This window comes from Cyprinodon variegatus, unplaced genomic scaffold, assembly GCF_000732505.1.
Source record: "Cyprinodon variegatus isolate N-32 unplaced genomic scaffold, C_variegatus-1.0 Scaffold267, whole genome shotgun sequence".
NCBI lineage: Eukaryota > Metazoa > Chordata > Actinopteri > Cyprinodontiformes > Cyprinodontidae > Cyprinodon > Cyprinodon variegatus.
In genome coordinates this window covers 522,848-532,752 of record NW_015150720.1, presented here as the reverse complement: position 1 = coordinate 532,752, position 9,905 = coordinate 522,848, and the positions used below count along the sequence as shown (strand labels likewise).

The 9,905-nt window shown below is 35.2% G+C and overlaps 1 protein-coding gene across 1 annotated transcript in view; it reads left to right on the top strand.

The window, feature by feature from the left end:
* The window catches only part of LOC107089814 (glycogen phosphorylase, muscle form-like), a 14,799-nt gene extending 13,626 nt beyond the window's left edge, over positions 1–1,173 (top strand). Inside the window, exons 13-15 of the mRNA XM_015382793.1 lie at positions 314–342; positions 461–527; positions 658–1,173. Coding sequence (XP_015238279.1) covers positions 314–342; positions 461–527; positions 658–807 — 246 coding nt within the window. The 3' untranslated portion in view covers positions 808–1,173. The remainder of the gene's footprint in view (positions 1–313; positions 343–460; positions 528–657) is intronic.
* Positions 1,174–9,905: the final 8,732 nt, after the last annotated feature.

Below are 9,905 nucleotides of genomic sequence, written 5' to 3'. Positions count from 1 at the left end.
TCTGTCTGTCTGTCTGTCTGTCTGTCTGTCTGTCTGTCTGTCTGTCTGTCTGTCTTGTTTCTGTTAATGTGTACAAAAATCTGCAGTAGATATTAATGCTTGCAAAGAGTCCCTGTTGCCCCTTGATGGGGATATATGGGGCAGTAGAGTCAAACGGGCTTGCTAGAACTTGAAAATTTTACAAAAAAATGTAAAAATTTGAAATTAGACATAATTCTCAATGTCATTGTACATTTTCTTTAGTTTACTTGAGAGAAATCAGCCTTAGAAATTACATTATACTTGAGCGCTTGTGCCTTTGCTGCCACAGTAGTACCTCGGGCAAAGAGCCATATCATCCAGGTCCAAAAAAACCCCACTTTAAATCTTTTTCTAATTATTATTCATAATGAGAATTTATTTAAACCTTCAGATTTTTTATATCTTCTATGTATTTATGCACTTAATTTTGTTTTCTCAGGTTCAAGGTCTTTGCTGATTATGAAGACTACATCAAATGCCAGGAGAAAGTCAATGCTCTGTACAAGGTATACACAAAAGAAAATAACATTATTATCAACTTAACCTAGTTATTAAATCAGTTATAATAGAGGAACACTAAAGTGACCAAGTCTTTTCCAATTTTGCTTTACTTCTTCTTATTTGTCATAATATTAGAACCCCAAGGAATGGACCAAGAAGGTGATCTACAACATTGCTGGATGTGGCAAGTTCTCCAGTGATCGCACCATTGCCCAGTATGCTCGTGAGATCTGGGGCATGGAGCCCACGCTTGAGAAACTGCCTGCCCCTGATGATAAGCAATAAACTCTTCATGAAAGCCAACACATATACAGCTTCTCACCCTGCCTGTGATACCTTATGAAACTGAAATTGTTGGATCTATAATGTCAGGCAAGAAGCCCCCACAAGCTTGCATCCACAGAAAATTAAAGCCTTGGAGAGTTTACATTTCTTCTTACCTCCATATTATCAATCCAGATTAGATGCTGATGAAGGAAAACTCTTGCAGTTTGATTTGGAGACGTAGGAGTTGGTGTGTATTTGATGTAAAGTGGATTGGAAAAGCTTTGTGGTGGGCTTTGTATATTTTATGCAGATTTTTTTTTATTAATAAAAATAGTTCCTGTTGTATATCCACTTGGACTCATTCTAAATAAAATTTGTCTTAAAGAATTGACTATCTGTTAATTTACTTACACCAAATTATTGTGTAATTATGGTGGGCCTATGTATTTAAGACACTTTTAAAGTCCCAAATCTAACTTTAATTTCGCTTGAATCCACTGTCACAAGGAATGGAAGAAAAAATATGTTAAGCAATCAAAGGAAGAGGGAGGATTTCTTAGAGCCTATTGAGAACCAGAAAATCTTTTTTTTTTGTTTTACTTTTTTATCCCAAATATCTATGACCAAGCATAATATTTTTTCTATATATAGATAACAAACACATACGAACAATTTATTTTTACTTTTATAGCCACCTAAATATTACATGGTGAGGGTGAAGCTGCAGTTAATTATAAAGATTAAGTAGTAGGCTGACTGCAATATGTGACTTGGCCACTAGATGACACTATACTCTACATATTGCTTCTTTAAAACCTATTGTTTCAGAAAAAAGGTTCAACGAAACTACCATTAAGGATTTCTTATGTTTTGCATTTATTTCATACCAAACACTTTCAGATCCTCAGACATTTAAAAAATGTTTTATTTTATAGGTAATAAATAAACTATAAAAAAGACTTTAACTTCTTTTTCAAATATTAATATTATTTATCTTTAGTTATTAAATAAAGCTATCCTAATTAAACATGTATGAAAATCAGCCTGTTGGTGGTTCCACCAACCAAAGAAAGTTGTTCAGGTCCTGAACATACAACCTTCATGTGTTCTGATGGGTATTAAATAATTTCCAGAAAATGTTTTCTTCATTTTTGGATTATGGCTGCCTGTCACCATTCTTTTTCTTCTTTATAAGACTTTGTACTGACAAGGTACGTACTTTTTTCTTTCGCTTGTATAATGATTTATTTTTCAAGATCTACCAGCCTGTTGTCAGATAAGTTCATTTAGACAATTTCTTGAAAATAATTCTGATGGTAATCAGGGCTCGATGAGGCTAGGGAACCTGATAGCTTTAAAAATAGCATTATTATAGAATAGTAGGACAAGTGTAAGTGTTTACAATAAAAGTTTATTTGCATGTGTAGTATGTTGGAGTTAGGCATTAAGTTGTCAGTTTCATTATTATATGATCACAGAGTGATGAATGCATCTCCGCCTCACATCTCTTATTTCTCTGGCTTGTTAGGAAGAAAGGAGAAAGCTCTGACCTCAGAGCCAAGTGTGGTTATGGATAGGCTGAAGAAAAGCAAGACAGTCACTTTATGCTTTATATATTTTACTGTGTAAGAAAGATCCTGTGTGAAGAACCATGAAGACATGAGTTGACAGCTTTGGCATTGCCTAAATTAATTCATGGTCAAGGAAAGATTACTATTTCAACTTTGGCCAGTTTCATTTGGTTTGCTTTTGTCTCTTAAAACCCCCCCCACTAATTTGAAAGCTGATTTTCAGTATTTACTCCACACTCACAGAAATAATTCACAAAAATGCTAAAATGTTTGTAATTTTATTGCATAAAAAAATCCCATTTCCCTTTTTTAAATAATTTTAACAAATCCTATTACTAAACTTGACATGATCCTTATTCATATGGAAAATACAGTTTATTTACTTAAATTACGAAATCATCAGGTGTATGAATTTAGTATTGTAAAAAGTATAAAGTATACTTACTGTGTGTTTTTAGTTAAACTAAATACACCCATTAGGAATAGATATTTTAATTAAATTAGCTTATTTAAATCAATGAATATGCATCATGCAAGGTTTATTTAATACGTTTTTCTAAAAAAAAAAAAGTAAATGGGAATTTGTTATTTATTAAAATTACATAATTCTTCAAATTTGGGTGAAATATTACTGTGATTGCAGTTTAGTAAACTCGAGTGTGTTTCATGATCTGAAGCGTTAAATTTAGCAACAGTGGAAAAAAAGACACCTGTACATGGCAATTCTTTATCTACATTATTTTACAAAGTACATTTTAACAGCTACTTCCCCTGATTCATTTTATTATTTTTTTTTTTGATATTACTAATGTCTTTAGGAAGATCCCATAATGTGCCCTAGTTTAACTTCAACCAAGCATAGAATCACAAAGGTGCTCTTAAAATAAATATTGCGCTGGCCAAAGCAGTCAGGATGAGAATGAGTTCATGATGGACAGTTCCAGACAAAACCCCAACATGTACCCATTGCAAAATAAATAAATAAAAGGACATTATGTGCCACAGTTAAATAGGGCATCTCAGAGAGAGGAATCTGGGTTTCTGATAAGGCTGTTACCCATTGCAAACCTCTGTATCAACATTTGCACGAGACCCAGTTTATAAAGGAGACAGGACTTTGGCACTGTTTGTCAGGGCAGCACTACAGCGACGGATGCAGCAAGAGGCAGTTAATCTTAACGCTAGCTGTTATCACAAGCTCCTACTGATAATATTTTCTCTTGTGCAGCGAATGTACTCAGCAACTTAAATAAAAAGCCACAAATCACAACATCAGCATAAAAAGCAGCTCTGCTAAGATAACCTACTCTGTCGTGTCAAACACGATATGTGACTTGTCATTGCATTTATTCAATAAATCCAATAGTATGGTAATGAAATCATGATATGGACTACACACTGGGTCTTAAATTCAAATACATCTAATTTGACACTATATATTAAATAGCAATTGGATTTAGAGTGGAGCCTTTCTTTCTAACCACCACAGTAGCTCTTTTAGAACATGTATCTACTGGGTTTGCACATTAGATCATACTCAGACTTGTTTAGCAAATAGAATAGAATAGACTAGAATACAATAGAATAGAATGGCATAGAATAGAATAGAATAGAATAGTATAGAATAGAATTGAAAAGAAAAGAATAATATTTTGTTGCCCAAAGGCTAAGAAATTGGGGTGCTTTCAGCAGTCAAGAAAAAAATACAGCAACATAACCTGATCAAATAAGAGATGCAGCAACAGATAAAAATAAAACAGAAATAAAACAGTAAGAAGAAAAATTTGAAAATAACATCAGACAGTTATTCAAACTATTAAGTCTTTTCAGGGTATTTCACTGAAATACATAGCTCCCCAGCTTCATGCTCCTTGCATGGGGTCAGAGACCTTTTACCATGCGAAGTTGTTTTTGCAAAAGTTTTTTCATCTCCCACCACCTGATCTGGGTCAAAGGGGCATCCTAAAACAGAGCTGGCCTTCCCCATTAGCTTATCCAACTGCCTCCTCTCAGCGGTAGATAAGATACTGTTGCTCTAACATACAAATCTATGGAAGATTGCTGATGCTACTACACAGCCAAAGAAGGTCTAAAACAACACCTTTTGGACTGTTAACAATCTTAATTCCTATTTACAGAAGGGGTCGGCTTTGACTCCTGTAAAAAGTATCAGTGTTGATATTTCAATGAAGTTAATTTCATAGATTAACATCCTCATACTTATAAGAGTGCATTTTAATCAGTCAGTTTCCTGGATTTCCACCTACAGTAGTAGTCATTCAAAATTGGCTGGTCCCCTACAATTCCTTTTTTTAAACATCAGTATTTGTACTAAAATATTCTTTCTGTCATGGTCTGTGGAAAATAAGATATAAACAGGAACGTCATCTCCTGGTCAGACCCTGTAATTCCGTGAAAGGGTGGAGTCAGAGTAAAAAATATGCACGCCCAGGAGAACGAGGGGGTCACTCCCGTGGCTGGAAGTTGTAGGGGATTCAACTGGGAGTTGCAGGGAAGTAGGCTGCCATTCGGTTGACGTTTCACTTGGAAGGGCCATTTTTAATGGCTGCTACTGTACTTCTTAATGAAGTCTAGCAAGTCGTATAGTCCAACAAAACATGGCTGCCCACCCTAACCGACTGTGAATCTGTTAACATGACAAATGTTAACAGATTAACAACCCACAAATCTAGCATTAGAATAATAAAAAAAAAACTGAAGTTCAAGGTTTATTTATATTTACCTGATAACATGTTTTTAACACGCCAAACATATGAAAATATGAGTCTAAGATTAAACTGAATCTTTAACCCTGTATAAAGAATGTTACATTGCATAACACCTCTGACATCCCTCCAACAAGGAACCCTGCAGAAAAAGCAAGATGTTGTCGGGATGTTCTTCTTAAGCAGGTCAGAGCTAAATGCAGGGCAATTCTGGAAGAGATAGTGTTAGAGGCTTTAAAAGACTTTAGATGGGCTGGAGGTTCGATTCCCAGCAGAACCACAACTGTAAAAATGAAACCAACAGACTGGTTCTAAATAAGACCAGATCTAAATCAAACTGAAGCTGGATTACAATAAACCTTTGGAATGCCTTTGATGACCTACTGTAGAGTCTGGTTTCTGGAATTGTTCACAACAGTGTGAACTCAATCAATGACCTTGAAACTAGCATTTGTCACAACTGCCAGTGTCAGCACAGTATATCAGGACCTTAGAGGGGTTCACTGGCAGTGAGGATGCCTGTTGGGTCAGCGTTCCAATAGGCGATGTGAAATATGGTTACATTTAAGTGATACAAGAAAAAAATAATGAAAAAAAATGGTTTGTTAATTTCTTGTGGGGCAAAGTTTGGCAGAAAAGAGGTGCAGTCATCCAACTACATCAGAATACAAAAGAGGCAAAAGAAAGCCCATGAGGCCAGCTTTATTCTTTATGCCTATTATGTCTCCTGCAACTCTATGACTCTTTTTTTCCTTGGTCTAAAGATCTCTGTATGAAAGCAAATCTCACCAAGTGAAGGCGTTAAATACCTGCCTCTAACCGTTCTCTAGACCGATCCCTAAACCAGACCAGCATGTTCCCTTTAGAGCTGCTGAACTGAACTGAAAGCTTTGAATGCCGCAAAGGGTGGCAGAATACAAAGAGATGCCAGGCTTTTCAAAATTGTATTGGATATTAAATACATGAAGGATGTGTCTTGACAAATTTTGCAAGGAGTTCAAATGGTGGAGACACTTTTGCAAAGCAGCGTGTAATAAAAATCTTTGTACAGGTTACTGAAAAACATGCAGAAAAATAAACCTTTTATATGTGTTCAGTTAACGCTGTCCGCAGTTTCATGTCTGCAGATCCAAAATTCTGGTAAACAAAAACAGCTTTCCTTTCAGTGACATTTCTACATCATTAAAAGTGAAAAGTGGGTTACACTTCTGGATTATGCTTTTACTTATATGTTAAATATAAAACTTGAATATGCTGAGTAGGTTGTCAATCGAAGCCTGCAGAGATCAGACCATTTTTTAAAACCACTAGTTTCAAGAGCAGACAAATTTATAAGAAATAAGGAAGAACTTCATACAAAGAATCAATAAAAATCAAGGTTGTCTCATATCAAGTTTGAAGTCCGTTTGAACTAACAAGAGAGGAGTCAACAGTGGCATCCAGCTTTGCAATTACCCAAGCATTTTATTGCAACATAAAAACAGCAAGATACCCTATGTTGACAAGCGTCAGCAACAGAAATGTTAACGGCTAGATATGACATATACAGTAAAGGAAGCAGCAGAAAAACAGAGCAAAAGATATGTTAATGCATGCAGGTCAGAAGTGAACGAGGTATAGCATCAGGTTATGCAGATGCTAAAGCTGGGATATCAGTCCAACACCTTTAGATGCATCTCTGCTTCATCACACCTGAATCAAACCTTACGTCCCTTGCAGGACTCTGGAGAACTTGGCTTTAACTGAGGAGGTAATTAAGCCATTTAATTCAGGTGTGCTAGGTCAAAAAGATAGCTAAATGTTGCAGGATACTGGACCTGGAGGACCTAAGTTTGACATCCTTGATCCAAAGCCTGACACTCATCTTTTTTGTAGCAGCAGTATGCACCTATGTAATTTGGTTGCAGTTATTTTCTCCTCCAGATATTCTGATAGAGGTAGAAATCAATATGCCTAAAGCAGAATATCCTTTCAGTATGATGCTTTATTCTTTGAAACACTGTCAGTTCTACATCAGATTGAATAGAACGTATGCCTTTCAAAGGTAAAGCACATGTCCCAGTATTTTCTTTTTCACATTCTCAGAAAGTATATTTGATGGGTCTTTGTATTTTACTGATTTTCACTATCATGCTTTTTTCCCTGTCTCTTTGTCTTTATAAAAACTTGAACACTGTGTTCTTTTGTGAACCTCCTGGGTTAGTTAATAATGAGCTTTTGGAGTAATTTTGTGATGCTCAACACCTTTAAGACAATTTAACATTAATCTATGTTTTCTCCATTAGTAAATAATTGCTGGATATTTCAAAGACTGTAGTCCACTTTATATTGTTAGTGATTCTTGATTCTTCTGGCATTAGTACAGCATATAATTCAGCCTCAATCTTCCAAAATCTGTCATTAATCATGCCTAACTTGTGATTTCCTAGACTGGTATGGCATTCTATTTTTCTTAAATGAAATCATACTTTGTTTTCTAATTGGAACTACAGTATTATCTAGTTTAAACATAGTGAAATGTGTAAGTTTTATTTGAATATAGAAAAAAATACTTTATTTTCCCACAATGGGGAAATTGTGAAATATGAGCAAAACAGTAGAACTCTGCAAAAAAAAAAAAGAAAGCATTTTAAAAGAAAAATATAATTTCAGATTTGTAAAGACATCCTAAATAAACAAAAAGTACATATATACACATTAAAATTTCAGAATTCTACCTAAAATGGTTGATTTATATATTTTTATTTGTCAAGTTTTGCCTCCACAGCATAAGAATGAACGTGTTACATATTCTAACTACAGCAAAACAATCATTAACGGAGGAGCAGACTGAAGACGAAGAGATTTTTGTGTTACAACTGTGAATTTGATTGCGGTTTGTACAGAAAGGTTTTAGTGATGTAATAAACCAAGATAAGTCATTGCTTTGGTGCTTGCCTCTGAATTCAAAGTTCAAATACACATCCCTCAGCATGAGCTTTACGTAACCATGTATATAATGGGCGGTAGGTTTAAATGGGGTTTCTAGGTTTGCTATAGTCTTTCCAAGTAAAGTTGTTATCTCTTTGTCTGTAAACTTGTTCTTAGTTGAATCAGTGGCTGTAATTGGTTCACTTTGTGGCTGTGTCTTTGAGGAGATATATAACAGAGTTTTCTGAGGTCTAAATGAAATGTTTGAGACATACTTTGATCAATATATTACAGCGAGACAGAAAACAGCTTCTAGTTAAGAAATAAATGTGTCTAGCTCAATAATTCAGTCTTTCAATCCTTGCAATGACTCTGCTCGCCCCCACCTCTTCAGCAGAGCACGGGTCTTTCTATATAAAAAGGATTCTTAACTTTAGAGAAGAATGTACAGTAAAGAAGTTAATTTCAGCAAATATCAAAGCAAGTTTAACTGGCAGCTTCATTCGTAGATGTACACTTGTTTGATTTGACCAAAGGACTATTGATCCATCTGTTAGATTTTCCAGCCTGCCTAAAACTACAGCTATGCAATTACAAACCACTGTGTTACATGCTGTCTGCTTTGGAAACTTCAGCTGCCAGCAGCTCTTTATATTTTCATCACATTTGTGTAGCAAAATAAATTAAAATTTCTGAATCCTGAGTTAAATATGAGGTATTTAGATTGTTTTCTTGGCTGGGGTCTTAGTGAGTCATTGTGTGGCCAAATGTTAATATGTTTTAATCAACTATTGGCTCAGAAAATCTGACCAGTTTGTGCAGAAAAGGCTAGAGAAGAAGGACCTTTATTATTCTTCACTGCCTTTCGTTTTTACTTAAACAGATTCAATTCTCCTAGTGCTTCATTTATTCCAAGCTTCTTGAATCTACCTAAAGATATTTTTCTTGGAAAGTGTTGTTTATTTTGGGAAGGGAGTATTTGAAAACAAAGTCACTGAATTGGACCTGAACTGAACCTAAAGATTGGTCTTAAAGGGAATTGAATGCAGTAAGTTGACGACAGTGCGCTGCATTGTGGCGAAAAGCAAAATAAATTAAAAAGGTGTTTAAGATAGCTGGTAGAAATGGCTTGACATCAGATTGAGGAAGAGGTAAAAGCTTCAGTGGGAATGTGGACAGATGGAAGTATATCACAGCTGCTGGGAAAAAAAGAAAAGCACAAAAAAAGAATGTTCTTATACCAGCTGGAAGGAAAATAGAAGCTGTGAATTCTGCTTACAGAAGAACAAGGAAAAATCCATGAGAAACAAACAAAAAAATTATGGCTTTGAAGAAATGGAAGTTCAGGAGATGAAAATGACAAGCTTAGTATTTAGAATTAGCCGCTGTCCTCAGCAACATCACAGAGGGGTTCAGGGAATAAAATAATTGAAAAGATCAGGTTTATCTGGTCAAATGTGTTGTAAAAGAAGAAAAACACAAAAAGATTGCTTCTTCCTTTCTGCTTTTTCTCTCATGAGCAACGTGTCACTTCACAGTCATCATACAACAAATAATACAGTTCTTACAGTCACTCAGTTTCTACATTTAATTATTTTCATCCTAGGTTTTGTACATATTGCTTGTCATTTTGTATAGACAATATTACATAGACAGATTTTTGCACACATTGATTTTTGCCACATTACCAGCAACAAGACAGACAGACAGACAGACAGACAGACAGACAGACAGACAGACAGACAGACAGACAGACAGACAGACAGACAGACAGACAGATAGACAGACAGACAGACAGACAGACAGACAGACAGACAGACAGACAGACAGATAGATAGATAGATAGATAGATAGATAGATAGATAGATAGATAGATAGATAGATAGATAGATAGATAGATAGATAGATA